The 19,597-nt window shown below is 38.9% G+C and overlaps 1 protein-coding gene across 3 annotated transcripts in view; it reads right to left on the minus strand.

The window, feature by feature from the left end:
- Positions 1 to 249: 249 nt before the first annotated feature.
- CC2D2B (coiled-coil and C2 domain containing 2B) overlaps positions 250 to 19,597 on the minus strand; it is a 66,481-nt gene continuing 47,133 nt past the window's right edge. The window contains exons 25-34 of one of the 3 annotated variants that reach the window (XM_040991831.1): positions 18,103 to 18,201; positions 16,316 to 16,498; positions 15,950 to 16,147; positions 14,624 to 14,713; positions 11,458 to 11,571; positions 8,270 to 8,404; positions 7,799 to 7,921; positions 4,382 to 4,440; positions 2,781 to 2,958; positions 250 to 878 (exon numbers count right to left, since the gene is read on the minus strand). In XM_040991831.1, coding sequence (XP_040847765.1) covers positions 690 to 878; positions 2,781 to 2,958; positions 4,382 to 4,440; positions 7,799 to 7,921; positions 8,270 to 8,404; positions 11,458 to 11,571; positions 14,624 to 14,713; positions 15,950 to 16,147; positions 16,316 to 16,498; positions 18,103 to 18,201 — 1,368 coding nt within the window. In that variant the 3' untranslated portion in view covers positions 250 to 689. The remainder of the gene's footprint in view (positions 879 to 2,780; positions 2,959 to 4,381; positions 4,441 to 7,798; positions 7,922 to 8,269; positions 8,405 to 11,457; positions 11,572 to 14,623; positions 14,714 to 15,949; positions 16,148 to 16,315; positions 16,499 to 18,102; positions 18,202 to 19,597) is intronic. The other 2 variants (XM_040991832.1, XM_040991833.1) reach the window with 2 other exon arrangements.

The raw sequence follows: 19,597 nt of genomic DNA on the forward strand, positions 1-19,597 counted from the left end.
GCAGCAGAAAAACAGTGCGTTCGCCACTCATTCCAGAAACAAGGAACTCTGAGATCTGCTGAGGCCATTTCCTCCCCTTGTCCTTTCTAGATCTTTGGAGATGTAGATATTTCATGTGCTGGAATCCCAGGTGCAAACTCTCAGAGGCCTCCAGAGGCCAAACTCAGTCTTCAACCCTTAGCCCAACATCATACAATTTCTTTTTTTTTTTTTCTTTTTCAGTGAAATAACTTTTTACTAGGGCAATGATCAGAGCAAGCATCAAATGTACTAATCTCATTTTGGTAATAATAACATTGTAAGGCTGAGTTTTTACTCTTTACTCTGCATCATAATTTCTTGGGGAGTGTGTTAAAAAGAATGCAGGCTCAAAACATTAGTTCTGAGTGAGATCTGGGAACCAGCATGTTTAGCAAGATTTTCCAGGTGATTTTGAGGGAGTGGGTGAGAGATACATGATGTAATTATTTTGGACTTCTTTGCTTCTTTTCCAAATTAAGATGGTGAGCCAAAGCAACCAGAGGTCCTTTTTGAAGAGGTCTCCAAAGGACATTATTTAAACCCAGTGGGATGATTTTCCATAGTGCTCAGCTCTAAGTGTGAATCAAACATTGGCTCAGTATTTGGCTCGACTTGAAGATCAGCAGAAAGATTCCAAAGTCCCAGAACATACTACAGTCCTTTCCTTTTCACTGATGTCGGGATAAGGAAGCCAAGTAGACCCACACAGATAAAATATTGTTTGGGAATGGGTGAATATACACAGCTAAAGCAAATTCTGTCTGAGGAAATTGGGAGGAGTGAATTCCAGTTTGATACACAGCATCAGTAACTGACTGTACATCAGTGTATGGCATCTGGATGGGAAAGCCTGTGATCTGCATCAAAGACAAAACAACACAAAAACCCACATCAGTCACATAGGTCATGGAGTTACTGTAGGCAAAAAGATCACAGAAGCCTCTGAGAAATGGCAGTCATAAAAGCTGTTTGTGGGTACTGATTATACTTTAGATCCAGTGCTAATTGCTTCACATGCATGTTTAATCACTGGACAACTCTATGCAGTGAGTTCTACTATAGTCCCACTTCGCAGATAGAGAAGAATAGAGTCAGGTCTGCCTGGTATCCGAGCTCTCACACTTTACATTTCACATTCTCACACTTTACATTTCACAATCTCACACTCTTTCTGGATAGCAAACTGTTGACAAAGAAATTATTTAATCCTACACATGTGGGAGTTAAGTGAAAATTTTGGAAGCATTTATTAGACATTGATTTGTTATATTTGTGAATTTATACTTGTTAGATGATGACTATGCGGCAAGATGAAGGAACTGGAGAACATATATGCAAAAGTGTCTATTGCATAATACACAAATGATAAGAATAAATCTCTTTCAAGACATATTGTTTAACCCAGGAGGATCTTTCCTATTAAATCAATTCACATGCTTTTCCCATCTGGTTGGGTCCACAGTCTTTATCTACAATTGGGCCCAATGTCTTTACACTACAGTTGCCTATTTCATGGTCCATAGTTAGTCTGCAATCTGTGTGAATACACAGATTGTATCTGCTTTCATTAATCTCATAATTCCAGTGCCTAGCACAATACCTGGCATGTAGAATACTAGCACTTACTAAACACCAGGTGCTAGGTGCCACAGTCTAAGTATTTTTCACTTAATCTTCATTAGAATCACAAAATATAGAACTAATTATATCACTGTTAGGTTAGAGAAGTTAGGTAATTCTTAGAGAAGTTAGGTAATTCTAAGTCAAAGTTTATGAGACCAGAATTTGAACACAAGGCTTCCAAATTCAGTCTAGATTTACTACTATAGACTGCATAGAATTAAATAATTAGATAATTTTACAGAGGAGTATCGTTGTTTGAAACTTCGCTTATATTTATTTCAATTTAACTTATGTCTCTACCCTCTTAATTCTATTAAAAACAAAGCAAGATAAAACAATTTCTTTTTCCCTGTTCATGAATGAATAGTGCCTGGAATCCCTCCTAGGCAGCCTAAGTATTTAACTCCCAAGCTTTTCCTCATTTCCTTCCCTCAGGGAATTCCCCAGAAGACTTCCTCTAGTCTACAGGGTGGAAGGTAGATGGAGTCTCAACTTTGGGAAACTGGTGTTTACAAAAACCTACTGGACCACATCACAGAAGACAGACCAATTAATGGATTCCTAGAGCATGAGGTAGGATAGGAGAAGGAAAGGAAGATCCTACTAATATATCAAATGTCCATTCCTTTTACTATGGACTTCAGTATGAGATATCATTTTAGCATCCAAGACAGTATCAGTGGGCTGGTGAATATACAAGTGAGAAGTCAGAAGAGAAATCTAGGTTGCATGTATAAAACTCAACATAATTTACACTCATAAGATAGGGAAGTTTGACTTTCTCTTGCCCGGAACCAGTGACAAATGTCAGTCTATTATTAGGGACCATTTGTCTTTGTGTTATCTGTAAAGTGTTTTCCTTTGGGGTATTTTTGCCCAAAGTTTATCCTTCATATGACATAAAGCACACAATTAGTTCTCAGAAAACTATGCTAAGAATAGCTATGCCATGTTGCCCTGGTATTCATTTTCCCTCCCTTTGAAATGTCTTGGTTTGTAAGCAAATGGACATTAATATCATAGTGTCTATCATTGAGGATGAACATATAAGGTATTTGAGAGTTAAGATTTCTATTATTTAGAAATTGGCAACATAGTTAAAACAAATGCTATTAGCACACAAGTCATATACATACCCAATAAAACTGAAGCAATCTTTCAAAATCATTCTCTTCTTCAGGTGAAACAAAACTTCCTGTGCCAAGTTCCAGCTTAGGAAGAATTTGTCGCAAAATAGAAGTACATTGTCGATTCCAACGTGTTGGCTGTTTGGGTCTCCATTCCATAATTTTGCCCTTTAGAGTCCTTTCAATTCTAAAGTAAGAATGTAAAGATTATTTATGACAAATTATAATCCTTTAATAAATGTGATTAATAATTGCTTTTATTCAGATATGAGAATGGTTCCAGACTTGGGAGGAATTCAGACCTCCTTAGCTAAGTGTGTCTGCCACCACTCATGACAATCAGACTGGGGAGAAGAAGCAGGTTCCTGATTGGCTGGGGAAGGCAAGAAACCACCCAGGTTGGGCAGCAATTAGCTCTGCAAGAGGTCTCTTCCAGTAGCTGGGTGCCTTGGGTATGACTTGACAACCCTTACCATCTGATTCCTGGGCTGACATTTCTACAACGCAAGACTCTTCTCAGATACAGGACATGCTGTTTCCAAGAAACAGTCTTTACAAAAATTCAGATATTTAATCTGGAATGATGTTGGCAAGGATAGATTATGAGATCAATTAAATTTAGTAGGTTTGGGAGGAAATCAAACATTGGGCTAATAAATATGGTGACAAGCTTGTCCCTACTATTTTGTAACCTTTTTACAAAAGGTTTTAAAGGATTATAATTTGTCATAAATTTTGTAACCTTCATAAGGGCAGGGACGTATGCCTGTATATCTAGCCCCTGGCACAGTGCCTAATGATAAACTGTGCTAGGTAGGGCAAAGAGGGGATACAAAAGTGTATGTGGGGTTCCCCCAGGAAGCCTCTCCTCTATGAAGGATGACTGTGTGGGATTATTTCTACAGCAGAGCCTACTGGAATCTTGGCTGAGTTTATTGGGAGTGCTGGAGTAACAGCATTTCTTTTTTTTTTTTTTTTTTAAGATTTATTTTTATTATTTTTTCATTGGAAAGGCGGATATACAGAGAGGAGAGACAGAGAGGAAGATCTTCCGTCCGATGATTCACTCCCCAAGTGAGCGCAACGGGCCGATACTATGCCGATCCGAAGCCAGGAGCCTCTTCCGGGTCTCCCACGCGGGTGCAGGTTCCCAAAGCTTTGGGCCGTCCTCAACTGCTTTCCCAGGCCACAGGCAGGGAGCTGGAAGGGAAGCGGGGCTGCCGGGATTAGAACCGGCGCCCATATGGGATCCCGGGCGTGCAAGGCGAGGACCTTTAACCACTTGCGCCACCGCGCCGGGCCCTGGAGTAACAGCATTTCTGTTCTGACCACTCAACTGGATTTTTTTTTATACTACAGATTAAACAGACATGTGTGTTGAGAACTTTCCAATAGTGGCTCACCATGTCTTTCAGAACAGATTTACACTGTTTTTACAGAGTATCCTGGATTGCAGAAGGGCCATTTTTTAATGCATATATACCAAAAGAAAAGTGTTTGATGAGACTATCTCCTTCATCATGCTCCTGGTGATAAATCTATAGTTACTTTGAAAGGCTAAGTTAGAGGATTGAAAGATGACTGAATCAGACTAGAAAAAAAAAGTGTACCTGTTCTTTAAGTCTTCTACCATGCTTTTATTAGTATCAGAATAAATGATTTCTTCAGGCTGAAATACATACAATCAAACATTCAGAAAGCTTCTGTAAATACTGGCTTTACTGGAGTGTTAGCCTAACTGCAGTGAGGGGGAACCCAAATCAGTCTCTTATGGCAAAACTGATTCCATAGATAAAATATAGATCGTAGTGTTGCTTTTCATCAGATTCTTCATCAGAGCCAGTGGAAAGGATGAGGATGAAGGACTTATAGATGAAAAAAATTTTTTCATGGGTTAGAAGAATTGTTATCCCATTTATTTATTCAAATGAGGATTTGGATTGCTTGTGGGTCCTACCAAATAATCTTGGGCAGCCACAACGGTCTCTTCGATTTACCAACTATGGCCTGGGCAAAGTTAATTAACTCATCTGTTCTGAGCTTCTAGTTACCATAATCAAAATAGGAACAATAATAGTGCTTGCTGCCCTAGCACCTAATGGAGGTTTTAAAATGCCAACTGGGGTTCTTGCATCCCACAGTGTTCAAGTCTTAAGCCACTTCCAATTAATTCCACTTTACTGCTAATTCAATTTGGGGGGCAAAAAACTAGGATGCAAATACATGGTTCCTTGTCACTTACTTGGAAGACTCAGATGTGATTTTAGCTTCTACCTGGCCTAGCCCCAGTTATTGTGAGCATCTAGGTAGTGAACTAACAGAAAATTTCTGTTTATCTCTATCTCTGTCTCTCAAATAAAACAAACAAATAAATATCAAAGAATAAATGTACAAGTTTGAACATGGTAGCACTTACCTCTGGGATGTTGGTTTCTGAACGTGCTGAGGGTTTCAAAGGCCCAAATTCTTCAACGATGCTGCTTATCCTTCCTACCTCCCTGCCAGTGGCCAAGCTCACCCATCAGCACCTCAACGGACATCTCCTTATCACTGCATCTTCCTTTCTGCTGGTCCTGCTCTCTACCAAGATCAGTCTCTTCCCTGACTTTCACCCAGGCAAGGTCCTGCTCAGCGCCCCTTGGTGTGTTATCACTTTTCCCAAGAAGGCCCAGCACATTCCCTTCCTCAGGTCTTCTTGCTCTGGCTCCCAAGGCACATGCATTTCTTCTCTAATAGAACTGTTACTGCACTGCAATTGTTTATATCCTTCTGTGTCCTCCTCTAGATCCCAAGTGCCAAGTACACCAAGACAAATCTTTCCACCCAGGAACCTACAGCCAAAAATTTTCAGAAAATTAATATATGTCACCTGAGTGAATAAGAGTATAATTATGTAAGAAACAAGCAAACAGACAACAACAAAAAACCCACTTCATCTCTACACAGATCATTTTCCCTCTAGCAGATGGTAATGGTTTGGTCACAGATTTGGGGGGGGAACAGAAAGGGATGGACTGCAAGAGGCGGAAAATGTGATTTCTCAAGAAAGAGATGCACATTTACTCTTCTTTAAAATGACTTTCAGAAAGGAAATATAAATATTTATGTGCTGTGTTTGAATGGAGAAATGTTTAGAAGGTTACAAAAGGAACTGACAGTGGGAAAACGGTGTTAAAAAGGAGGAAAGTTTCTCACTTTGCATATTTCAGTATTTGGTTTCCCTCTCACAACCACTATGCATTCTTGTTAGTGTTGTAAATTGCCTCAAATACATAGGTAAGCATTACGTGTATTATAAAAATCATCTACACAACACACTTGGATATATCTAATTGTACCCTTCCAAATTTGTTTTATATTTGTAAAGAATATACCACAGACAGACTTGAAGTACCCTGTATTCTAATCTCTGACTTCATTCATACAAATGGCTTTGTACTTATAAGGGTACTTCAAAAGGTTCATGAAAAATATCTTAGAGGGTCCGGTACAATGGCTCACCTGGCTAATCCTCTGCCTTGCAGCACTGGTGTCCCATATGGTCACTGGTTTGTGACTTAGCTGCTCTACTTCCCATTCAGCTCTCTGTTTATCACCTGGGAACGCCTTGGAACCCTGCACCCATGTTGGAGACCTGGAAGAGCCTCCTGGCTCCTGGCTTCAGATAGGTTCAGGTCCAGCTGTTGTGGCCATTTGGGGGAGTGAACCCGTGCATGCAATACCTTTCCCTATGTTTCTCCTCTCTGTAAATCTGCCTTTCCAATAAAAATAAATCAATTTTAAAAGAAAATATAATATTCCCATCAACTTTATGTTTGTAAAAGAGATTTATTGTTTTATATTACATTTCCTTGATTATGAGTGAGGTTGAGCATTTGAATTTCTGTGAGTTTTTTGTTGTTGTTGCTATTTGATGTTCTTTTTCCTCTCCCTAGTTTCTAGTTTGCAGACTTTGCAATTACCTATATTCTTGTGACACCATGACCCTCAACCCAGAAACAGTTTTTGACACTGTGTTTTGAATATTTTCCAAAAGCGATGCCAAATACCTAACAGGGACAGTGGTCAAACCTTCTAATGATTGGATCAATTCCTGGTCTCTTGCCTTCTAAATTCCAGTGAGTGCAGGTAATTCCCTGTCTCTAGCCCCATCTTTGTTAAAAAGTAGGGGATTTGTATAACTCCACGATAGTCCCTGGCTTTAGAAAGTGATGCCTGGGTCAGATCACTGGCTTTCCTGGAGCATTTTCACACCAGCTTCCTTCCTTGCTTCAGACCACTCACCTGTTAGTGTGCCTGTCCCATCTGATTTCCATAAGTTAACTGCCACGGTTGGGAACTCAGGTAAACCCTCTGTTTGTAAATTTCTCTATTTGATCATCATCATGGATATGAAACAGAAGCGCTAGGTCAAAGTAAGAACTTATACTATCTTGAACACTAATTTCTTTATTTTCATTATTTTTAAAAAGTTCAATTCTATTTTAAAACAAATTTTTATTTGGGATATTTTCTTCTTAATTTTTTTTCTTCAGAGAAAGAAAGAGCCTGATGTTGCCTAAACATAAGTTAGCTGTTAGAAAAGGCTGGTTTTCTTCTTTCATTTTTAGTTTAATTTATTTAATAATGATGTATTTTTAGCTTAGTTTATGATTACAAACTTAACCCTCCTGTAAATAAAGAATTCAACAGGCAGTAAGTGGAAAAGGACCGTTCCTCAAGAGCACAGACAAGGTCTGTAAACAACAAGCAAACCTCAAAATGTTATTTTCACTCATATATATTACACTTTTTTCTCTCTGTGTATTAATAACCACAAATCAGAGAAATAATATGATACTTGGTTTGGGACTGGCTTATTTTATTAACAGTTTTCAGTTGCATCTTTGTTGTAAAACAAAGGAAACTAGATTTTTAAAATTAATACTGCTAATAAGTGATCAACTACAAGATACAAGAACTGTCACAACTAATAAAAATCAGAGACAATGGCCACTTACAGACACACCTACAGAAATATGGTTTACCTGTATGCTTGGTGATTTCATCCCTTGGAAGTTTTTTGGAATTAACTGTTTCCAGAAACTTTCTTTTGAATAGTCAAAATGTATAGCCATTGGTGTATTATTTTGTTGAATATTAAACCACACCTATTAAGATATTAACAAAAAGTCAGCATAGGCTCATGGAAATACAAGACCACAGTAGAAGAACATGGAGCAAAATTTTACCATCCTATTTTTCAGTGCTTTGTAAGAGAGGTTCCAAGGCAAGAAATATTGAGACTCCAGGCTTCATGATCACAGGAGTACCTGACTGGTTCTCAGTCATGCAGGCGCTACAGCGTCACCTTGGGAAGCTCCAGAGATTGAAGTTTTCCCAGGCCCCTGACTCCGGGAATTCTGGTTGAATTCCCACTTTGTCTTCAAAGTCCCCCAAGTGAATCTAATGTGTGGCTAGGGTAGTTCTCGAGGTAGCAATTTTCCCCATATACTTACATTTTTATCATCAAACAAACAATCTATACTTTGCAAGGGACAAAATGGGTCAAACTGCTTATGGCATTGCCCAGTTGATGGATTCCAGAGCAAATATTCATCATTTTCTTGAGTCAATACATAAGCCACCTGGCCCTGTTCAAGGGAAAAAGGTAATATTATCTTTAGTAGATATAACTAGTTTTGGTTTTTTTTCTTCTTAAAGATCTATTTTATTTTAAAGATTTACTTATTTTTAATTGGAAAGGCAGATTTTACAGAGAGAAAGAGAAACAGTGCGAAAGCTTTTCCATTCACTGGTTCACTCCCCAAACAATGGCTGTTGCTGCATCAGTTCCCTTCTGTGTACAGTGTCCCAAGGCACTGTGCCATCCTGCGGCTCTCCCAGGCCACAGCAGGGAGCTGACTAGGAAGTAGAGCAGCTGGGACATGTACTGGCACCTGTACGGGATATTAGCACTGGAAATGGAGGATTAGCCAGTTAAGTCTACACACTGGCCCCTTAACTAATTTCTATATGTGGAAAATATAATGTAATTATTCTGATTTCTAAATTTAAAAAAATTTTTGAAAAGAGATAAATAATCCATGTCCCAGAATGCCAAGAGTAGGATGGCATGAGGATACAGACAAGATAACTGGTGTGTCAGTGCTTCCATGTATGTGGAGGCTGTCCCGATGGCAAGAAAATATGCAACAAAACTGACTTATGATGCTGATTTCCTCACAGACAGCACCAAAGTGTCTTGAAGTAGGGGTGCTATTGTCTTATTCTCACATAGCAGGGACTAGCCCTGCTTTGGTTAGAATACACTTGGAGGCTAAGAACAAACACCAGAGTTAAAGATGGAAACAGGCTTACATGTCTGAAAAAAATATTAAGACATTGAGAGGCTGTTATTAAGAACATGATTTTTAATTAGAGGTTAATAAGAAAGTATACAGGAAACCAATGTGAGCAACAAAAAATGGTCATCGTGTCATTTTGCTCTGCACATACTTGTTACAGTGTAAGCCTTTCTTAGCAAAGAACAAACATTTCATGCAAGAATGACTATTTAACATCTGTGAAATATTCACACACTCGTTTTTTGAGGTTAATTCATTGTTGATTCTGTGGGGTGGGGATTATTGTGCTCACCTTCTAGATAAAGCTCAGAGGTGCAGGGGCTTAGAGAGGGTGACAATCAAGGCCATTGTCCCCGCTGTGTGGAGTGACTAATCTAGGCCTGATCGTCTCCCAAACCCATATTCTTTTCTTCTTCTATTTAAAAAATTTAGGTTTTTGATTAACATGTAATAATTGTACATATTTACGGAACACAGTGTGACATTTCTATATATGTATACAGTGTGTATTAATAAAATCAGGGTGGTAGCATTTGTATCTCCTAGATATCTCTGTGTATGGAGCCTTTGAGCTCCTGTCCATAAAGCATTAGTATTGTGAACTATAGTCACACTACCAGACCTAAATTAATACTACGCTGGGGATTCTTGTCTTCCTAACTCCACGACCCTTACATTTATCTCTTTGCTCATCTGAGACTAAAGAACAGGCTGTCTTGACTGTAGGGCTGCCTCCCATGCAGTTGGCTCACAGTTGCAAAGGCAAACACTGTCGAAATATCGTCGACTGTGTACTGCCACCTAGTGGTACCTAAAACTATAGCAGACGTTCATATGGGAGAATACATTTAGGCTCTTGGTTAAGAAACTTAATACAGAAGTAACAAGCAGTTGTCCAGTTTGTTCTGTTCTCCTTCTTCTGCTACAGCACCAAGTGAACTGCCAAATTCTCCTTTTACAACAGGGCCTGTGCCCACTGCTCTGCCTTTTTCATTAAGTAGGACATGTTCTTGCAGGCAAGTCCAAGGACAAACAATGACAGCAAAAAATCTCAGTGAATGGAGCCAATGGACATTGGGAAGGTGACATCATCCTTGGATCGGTGAAATTGGCAGCATTTCAGAACTATCCAAACCACTTGGACAGAACCTTTGGAATATGTACACATTGAGACTCTGGGTTGATATGAGGTGGCATTCCTCATCCCTGGGGACCAGGATGTGTGGCAAAGTTGTGAGTGATTTCCTTCTTTGTCTCTCTCCTTCCCCAAGAAACAAGAAGAAATAGCAAATTTGGAAGCAATGAGAACACCCAATTTTCCCTAACTTCCATCCTTCGATCAACCATGTAATCATTATAAAAATGAAATTAAAAAATAAGTAACAAGTTATGCCAGGGGAACATAGAGAAGCAAATGGCCATAATAAAAACTATAAGAAAAGATTGATAATGTTAACATTTAGCAAGTTACACAGGTATGGATAGAAATAGACCAAAAGAGACAGTTTTGTTGTAGAATGAATGCAAAAACATATAAAATAGATTATCAATATTTCAGACAGCTAAACATGAGTTTTTGTCCCACTTCTTTTAATATTAACACCTAACAAGCTTAGTATGAGAATGTGTGTTTCTTTTAAAAAAGGGAAAAAAATACGGAGACAAAAAGATCCTCTATCTGCTGGTTTACTTCCCAAGTAGCTGCAATGGCTGGAGCTGAGCCTATCTGAAACCAGGAGCCAGTTGCTTTCTCCTGGTCTCTTACATGGTTTCAGGGTTCCAAAGCTTTGGGCCATTATTTACTGATTTCCCAGGCCACAAGCAGGAAGCTGGATGGGAAGTGGAGCATCTGGAACACAAACCGGTGCCCATATGGGATCCTGGTAAGTACAAGGCAAGGATTTTAGCCACTGAGCCATTGCACCAGGTCCCAGAACAAGTGTTTCTTAACAATCTTAAAGATACAGGGTTGAAAACATGGGAAGACAATGTAGGTATTTTGAATTGATAATAACCACGACAACTACATTGCAAGTATTGCTGCATAGCCACCACCACCACGTGGTGAAGACATGCTGTTTCCAAAGTCTTTTATATATTTACACATTCCCAGGAACCTTATCAAGTAACACTATTTTAGTACTATTTTCCAAAAGAGAATAACAAAAGGAAGTTATTCTTTGTATAGCAGAACACTTTGAACAAGAAGTGTCCTCTTGACTAGTAACTGGTCTGTGAAAGTTCCTAATCAGCATGTTAGAAGATGGAAACTTTGTGTTGAAGTCTTAAACTTATGGCTGAAACATCTGATGCAGTTTTGCTTGAACTCCAGAACTTACCTCTAATACTGAGGTTCCCAGGAGGACCAGAGCACTCTTTCCAAAATATAGGAAGAAATTACACAGAAGTATGGCATGCTCCTCCTTATTTCCAATAGCCAAGCTGATGCAGCGCTATGGAAGAACAAAGTGACAGCCAGAAACAAGGGATGGAAAGTGAACCAATGTGAACATCCAGCAGGCTTAGTGTCCTACTCTCCCTCCTGTCACAAGCATACTTGCCTTTACCAGATTCCAAGGATGACAGCCAAGCAGAAATCCCCATGTTTGCTAGAGTTTCACAGAAAGAGTATTGGTTGCAAACACTGTTAGCATCTTTACTACCAGGTAGCATCTTTATCATATGAAGTGACCAGATAATTTGTACCCAACATGGGTGTTTCACTGTTTTAACAACTGATGTGTCCATATCAATAGACACTGACTCAATGTGATGGTGAGAGAGAGGGATTAGAGAAAATACTTAAAGAGACCTTCTTGGAGATTCCCATGGCTGAATTTTTAAGAGGAGGGTTAGGATAAGGAGTAGGTAGTTTACAGTTCTTGAAATCCAGATGTCGTCTCCTTTGGTTCTTTTAAGTCACCTGTATAACATTGGTAAGGAAATTGAGGCCCAGTGAGGTTAGATAGGCTAAACAGCTATTAAATTGTTGAACTATGATTTAAATCCATGCTTGTTTGACTCTAAATACTACTAAATGGAAAAAAAAGCTCTTTTGTCTTGAGAAATTAGTCATACTCCCCAGTATCCTGTGACCAAAGAATCATGTCAGTGGGAAGATCTGGCCAAGAGGAGTAGTGACTCTGTGGTAACCATCTTAATTTTCTGTTATGTTTGGCTGGGAGACTTGGGTATACTAGTATTTGCTGCCACGATTATTTTTATCTTAGCATTGTTTATTGTTCTGCAGAATGATAATACTCTTAAAAACATCAGTTCAAAGAATCTCAGAAGAATTTAGATGGAAAGAAATCTTTCTGAATTCTAATAGAGTTGAATTGCTGGAACCTAAAGTAAAATCATGTTTTTCTCCCTTAGTCCTACATAGCAGAAGGTACAGTAATAAGTTTGTTAACTTGATGCTCCCGAAATCCATTTCAGCTCAAACCTAGCTACTAAAACATCTAGACAAGAGCCAGGACATCAGGTCCAGGTCAAAGTGTCCTTCTCTAAAGTTTTGATAAAACTTGTGCTTTACACTTGAAAACATTTTTTTGAATGATTGCTACATTTAAAGCTGTGTAAAAGTGATAAATTTTAAGAATAAATAGGAACCCTTGCTGAATAGCTACTCCCACTGGAGAGTGTGAGCTGGGATGGGGGTAGACCAGACTAGGCAGGAATATAGCACCTGTGTGCCTCATGTGGCCCAGATCAGGGAAAAACCAGGCTGAGCTGATTGTTCCTACTGGTGCAATCTACAATTAGAGTGGGTGAAGGTTGTTGGGGCTTAGCTACAGCATCAGCTGGCAGACACTGGCACTGGGAGCTAGTTCTGTCAAGTTAAACCACAGAACCACCTGGAGAGTGCATAATCTGGGAGTGGGAGTGGCTTGGGAGGGAAATAGTGGGCTCCTCCCTCTTGGGTTACCACCCCCCACAGAAGGGCACAAAAACTAAGACGGGGACTGAGGTGGCTAGACAGAGACACCCAACAACATCCGTGAAGGCTGGATAGTTGAGCTCGTTAGATGGGACAAGGTTTTAATACCCATCGACATGTATGAGAGCAGAAGGGGATGTGGGACAGACTGGACTAGTCTGCCACACATACTGGCAAACCAGAGTAGGGGGTTATTGTGGGTCGCTCTGGCTGGGCTGCAGCTCCCACTGGTTTATGTGAGGGCTGAGTATGTGCTGGGCAGAACCAGGCTGGACTGCAAACACCCATTGGTTCCAGTGGAAGACAGGGATGGAAACGAAACCAACTCAGCAATGGCAACCACCAGCTGATTGTGGCGATGGATGGTGCTGGGCCCTGTTCTTGCTAGTACATACAAGAATCTGGTCTGGGAACACCTCAGACAAAGTTTGAGCTTTTGGACTCAGAATGCTAACCATCAAATGACAGAGGTCAGAACAAGTCAATCAACCACCTCAGCTATATGTTGGCAATGAAAATACTGGGCAAATGGAGACTACATGATGGACTATGTCAATCAGTGGATTCTCCAACGACTGCATTGTGCTTGGAGTGGTGAGAGTGGCAGCAATTCAGAACTGTTGAACTATCAAAACCACTTGAGCAAGATCCTCGGAGCATGCCCCACATCTGGGACCTGGGGTGGGAGACTGGGTGGGGCTTCTCCCTTAAAATTTCCTTTTACATCAGATATATTAAGGAAACAATATAAAAAAAAAAACAAATAGGAACCAAGTCTCTCTTTGTCTTTAAAGAGATTACAAGTAGAATTTGTGTGTATAGAATCTGGGTGTGGGATTGAAGGGGCCTAGGGACTGTCATCTCAAAATATGGTGCCACATGTGTTTTAAAGTAAAGAAACTCAGAGAGGAACTAGGCTAAAGATGGTTTCTGTAGTGTCTCCTTATCTGCTTAAATTCTAGCCATACCAAGGAAAAGAATAATTTCCTTTGGTCCTCTCCAAGTTTTCATTTAACTGAATTCTTGTGTTAACAAAGAAGACTGAAGTCTGTTAATGCACTTGAACAGAATTTTGTCACACAACTGATTCCTCTTTGGTTGCATTCAACATTCCAAAGAGAATAATTTATAACTAATGTTTATTGTCCTAAAATAGCAGACTTTGTCCTAGGCCACTCTAAATTTCTCCAAGTTCCCTTAGTGCTCCTAAAGTTTACCTATCACTCCTCTAAAAATTGTCAGCATTTCCCATGATCCACTCACTTGTGAATATATTAAACTGGTGGGTAGTGACAGCCATGATTGCCTGCATTAAATTTCAAATATATTTTTCTGTCAATTTATTACATTGAATTTTCACAGGTTTTGAAGGGAAAGCCTTCACAATACTATGACAGCTTTTCAGATTGTTACAGAGCTGAAAATGATGCATAAAATTAACATAAATATCCTAAATATCATAAGGGAAAGCACTATATAAGTACATAATATTTTTTAAATGAGTCTTAAGAGAATCAAGTAAGAAATACTATACATTTTAATTACAAAATGGAATTGGTTACCTCTGATGTCATCCATATATCAGAGCCATCATTTTTATCCAGCGTATCAGGCATAAAAGGGATCAAAGATACAAATCGAGCAATGAGGTCCTAGAACAATATTAATAACATCTACTGAGGGTGTTATATCACCAAGCTTACTTCTATGTATGTATTATATCATTTACCATATTCGATAAGCCTGTAAAGTGGACATTATTATTTATAGTTTCACAGAAGAGGAAGCAAGGGGCTGGCACCCTCCATCTACAGCACCAGCATCCCATATGGGAGCCAGCTCTAGTCCTGGATGTTCTGCTTCTGATCCAGCTCTCTGCAAATGGCCTGGGAAAGCAGTGGAGAATGGCCTAAGTCCTTGGGGCCCTGCACCATATGGGAGCTCCAAAAGAAGCCCCTGGCTCCCAGCTTCGGATCAGCTCAGCTCTGACCACTGTGACCATTTGGAAAGTGAACCGGTGGATGAAAGATCTATCTCTTTGTCTCTCTGTGTATCGCTGATTTTCACATAAAATAAATCTTTAAAATAGGATGTCAAAAAGAGAGATATACTAGTGAAGCTAGCATATTTATTTTTTTAAAAAAGAGGAAACAAATCAACCATATAAAAATACATTTTATTATAGCAAATTATTAAATATAATAAAACTTTAAACATTACAACAATATACATTAGAATTAAACATGTGATCCTAAAGTATAACTGCTAAACTTTAAAACATTGGAAAATTGCAAAAGCTTGATTTGCCTTTAAGTTCAAAATTTGTCAGGTTTTTTTTTTTTTAACAAAAGCTTGTTTCATGTGGTCACAGCAAAGAATGCTTTCTCCAATAACAGATTATATACTGTTGCCTTTCTCACTTGGAAATGGTAGAGGCAAGGTGAACAAGACATGGTGAGCTGACACAGAAAGTCTGTTCAAATTTCAATTGACACATGACAGCTGCCATCTGTGCACTGTGATCTTTCACTCTGGTGACCTCATGCAATGAACACACATATTCAAACCCTTGATAAACAAAAATGGTAAAATGAATGTGTTTTCTGAAAGATAAAAATAGCCCTTGAAAGAAACCTATCTCCATGGATACCTGCCTCTCAGGATAACAGACAGGAGGAATCCCCTGAAGGAAAAGCAAAGTAGAGGCAGAGGGCAGGCTAGAGCAGGACTTTTGATTTCAGGTTAAGGAGTTCAGATAAGGAAGTTTTGTAATTCATAGACAATATTAATATTCTGAGAACAAAAGAACAAGAATGCACAAACAGAAGGTAAAAGCGACTCTCCATAGCTGTTTTCTAATACCAAGGACGCTGTTAAACAGAACTCACTAGGGTTGTGTTCGAATCTTGAAGAAATATATCCAGAAGTTGCTGAGGTGGATTTAGTGCCTTGATGTATCTCGTTACTAAGACCTGTGCCCCTTCATCATTAAGAACAGTGGTTATGATTCTTCTATTTGGAAACATTGCCTTACAGTTTTTTTCAAAAATCAGAGCTCTGTGCAAAATATCCATCTGATCTGAAAACTATAATCAAATTTAAAGTACTTCAACATTGTGCAATACTGTTCCTATTAGAAAATATCAAGAACAAATGTTTACTTTTGCTAGTTTTGAAATTATCAATCATTGGTTTGTAAAACAACGTATATATCCATGATGGTATCTAAAAAAGTAATTCAGTATAAAACCCACCTTATCTAGTTTTGGATTGCAGGTGACATGTGATATTTGTGGTTCAATGGTAGCAAAAATATTTAAGAAGATACATTCTTTTAAATTCTGCCCAACACAATCTTCTTTAGGAGATATGTAAGTCTTACTCCAAGTATATCCAAGCAAAACTGGTGGAATATTTACTTGAAATGTTCCACTAATCTAAAATGGTACATTAATATAATAGGTTATGCATACTGAAAATGAACACCAGTGAAATATATAATATCCCAGCACAGTTTTCTCCAAGCCAAGCAAAACATGTACATGCATACATGGGCATCTACTAACAACTAATAATAATGATTATAAGAGCACTTTGTGGTAGGCACTGTGCCATTTGATTCAATCATAATAGCCAACGGAATACATGCAATTCTCATTTCTATTTACAGGTAAAGAAACTGAGACTTGGGACAGTGAAATATTTGTTCAAGATTGCAGACCTGGCACAATACCCTAAGTGACCAAATCCTCACCTTCTGTGCACCGGGATCTCATATGGTGCTGGTTTGTGTCCCAGCTACTCCACTTCCCATCCAGCAACCTGCTTGTGGCCTGGGAAAGCAAGAGAGGATGGCCCAAAGCACTGGAATCCTGCATATAGGGGACCATGGGGGACTGCATGGGGACCCAAAGGAAGCTCTTGGCTCCTGGCTTCAGATGAGCTCAGCTTCAAAGATCCTTCTCTCTGTCTCTGCTTCTCTCTGTAGATCTGTCTTTCCTACAAAAGTGAATAAATCTTAGAAAAAATTGTGGACCTAATGATAATAGTACCCCCATTTTGAAGCCCATATTAACATTATATTATGTATTTGAAAGAGTGACAGAAAGGGAGTGAGATTTTCCATCCACTGCTTTGCTCCCCTCCATAGCCAGGGCTGGTCCAGGCCAAATCCAGGAACCACAAAATCAATTCTGGCTTCCCACATGGGTGTCAGGGATCCATGTACTTGGGCCATTTTTGACTGCCTTCCCAGGCTCATTTGCAGAAAGCTGAATTTAGGTTGAATCAACACTCCAACATGGGATGTTGGTATTGCAAGCAGTGGTTTAGCCTGCTGTATCATCACGCCAATCCCTGATGCCCTCTTTCTTGACTACCTCTGTCAGAAGAAGCTCCTGGTTCCTGGCTTTGGGTCAGCTCAGCTCCAGCTGTTGTAGTCACTCAAGGAGTGAACCAGTGGATGGATCTTTCTCTCTGGCTCACCTTCCCTGTAGCTCTGACTTTCTAACGAAAATAAATAAATGTTTAAAAAAGAAAGAAAAAATATCACTGAGTATGTAAGTCATTAAAGCTCAAACAGAGCCTAAGGCTTGAGCTTCTCTGCTTTGCTGACCATGTAAGCATATTCCTGCGGCATAACCCAACAGTGCAGCCCCCTAAGTGCCTCCCAGAGACCAGGTGCTCGTCATCAGTCTCGCCATTACCATAAGCAGTGCTGAGAAGATGAAACTCCTCAGACCCATGATTACAAAACTACCACATTCATCATAATGCTTCATGACTCTGATCTGTATGAAACTCAAATGTGTAATTGTGTGTTTTACTTTATGAATTAAGGCTAGCTCTCCCATTTTTCATTAGTGTATACTCTAAAGATAAAAACATTCCAAAGCCCCAGAATATTCTAATACAACATCACTTCAACTGACCTACTTACCTGCTAATCATAGGATATGATTCTAAGAAAACAGAGCTTCTATTAGTCTATTAATGAAAGATTAAAACTTAGAATGATTAGCAAAGAACCACTCTCTATTACCTCAGATTGTTGCAGAAGAGCAGAAAAAGGAAAGGCAATGGATCCAAGCCAATTCTTTCTTATATATAAGTGACTGCTACAGCTCTTGAGGCAGTGATCCTATCAAAATAAATAATTTTATCACTTAATATGTGACAAGTAGTTTCACAAAAGTATAAAAATCACTCTATTTTTAAAAAGGAAAAAAATAGCTAAAGGGAAGATACATTTTTCTTCCAAACTTCTTTGAAAATAGCTCACTGATCTACTCAATACTATGTCAATTAATTCCATAACATTATAAATTGTTGCTGATGTTATGTCAGGGCTTTTAATTGATAGGGATCATACTCTGCCGGCTCTACTTTCAGACCAAAGATGGTCTCCCCAACAAACCGTTGAACTTATCTGGACAATTAGATGCTGGACTCTATGCTTGGTATATGTTTGCAAGGAAAGAATCTCAACTGATCTTGAACTGCAGTAATACAGCAAAATGGAGGAATCCACCATGGGGGGATGGTTTGGGGAGGGGTACGAGGAATCCCAGTACCTATAAAACTGTGTCACATAATGCAATGTAATTAATTAAATAAAAAAAGAAATTAAAAAAATAGGTCACTAATTAAAGCATAAATAATGTAAAGTGGTGAAGTTTATGGCATACATATGAATTAAATGTATGACGACACTAGCACAAAATACCAGAGAGGAAAATGAATATGCTACAATATTCTGCCCTACCCCATATGCACAGCAGTATTTACAGACTGTGGTAAATTACATTATACATGATAAATTGTGGAACAATTCAGAAAATAAGGAAGTAAATAATGTACACAAAATGGAATTACAACACTATCTACCCAAAAGAAGGTTAGAAAAGAGGATCAAAAGAAAGAGTTAATGGGATAAGAACTGGAAGGTGGAACTCAGCCATAATTAGACAAAATATATAGCAATAATTAGACAAAATGTAGGCAGAAACACATTAAAAAGCCGAAACACAACTATTGCTGTCTACAGGAAATGCATGTAAATATAAAGACAAGTTAAATTTAAAAAGATCTAAATCACATAAGCATTACTTAGAAGAAAAGCTGGAATGACTACATAAGAGGGGCATCAAAAATTTGTGGAACAGTAAGATTACAAGATATTATGAACTTTTTAAAGAATTACATATTTTTGGAAAGGCAGATCAGATTTACAAACAGGAGACACAGAGTAAGCTGTTCCATCTACTTCACAAATGGTGGCAAGGGCCAGAGCCAGGAGCCAGGAGTTTCTTCAGGATCTCCCACGTGGATATAGGGTCCCAAGGCTTTGGACCGTCTGCTCTGCTTTCCCAGGCCACAAGCAGAATGGGAAGTGGGGCTGCCGGGACATGAACCTGTGCCCCTATGGGATCTCTGTACTTACAAGGGGATATTTAGCCATTATTTGAACAGAGCCTTTTATGTATCTTTTAAGAGTTACGATTTTGAAATTCGTTTTTTGGTAAAGATTTACTTAT

This window comes from Ochotona curzoniae, unplaced genomic scaffold (assembly GCF_017591425.1).
Source record: "Ochotona curzoniae isolate NIBS_2020 unplaced genomic scaffold, NIBS_Ocur_1.0 contig_66, whole genome shotgun sequence".
NCBI classification, from domain to species: Eukaryota; Metazoa; Chordata; class Mammalia; order Lagomorpha; family Ochotonidae; genus Ochotona; species Ochotona curzoniae.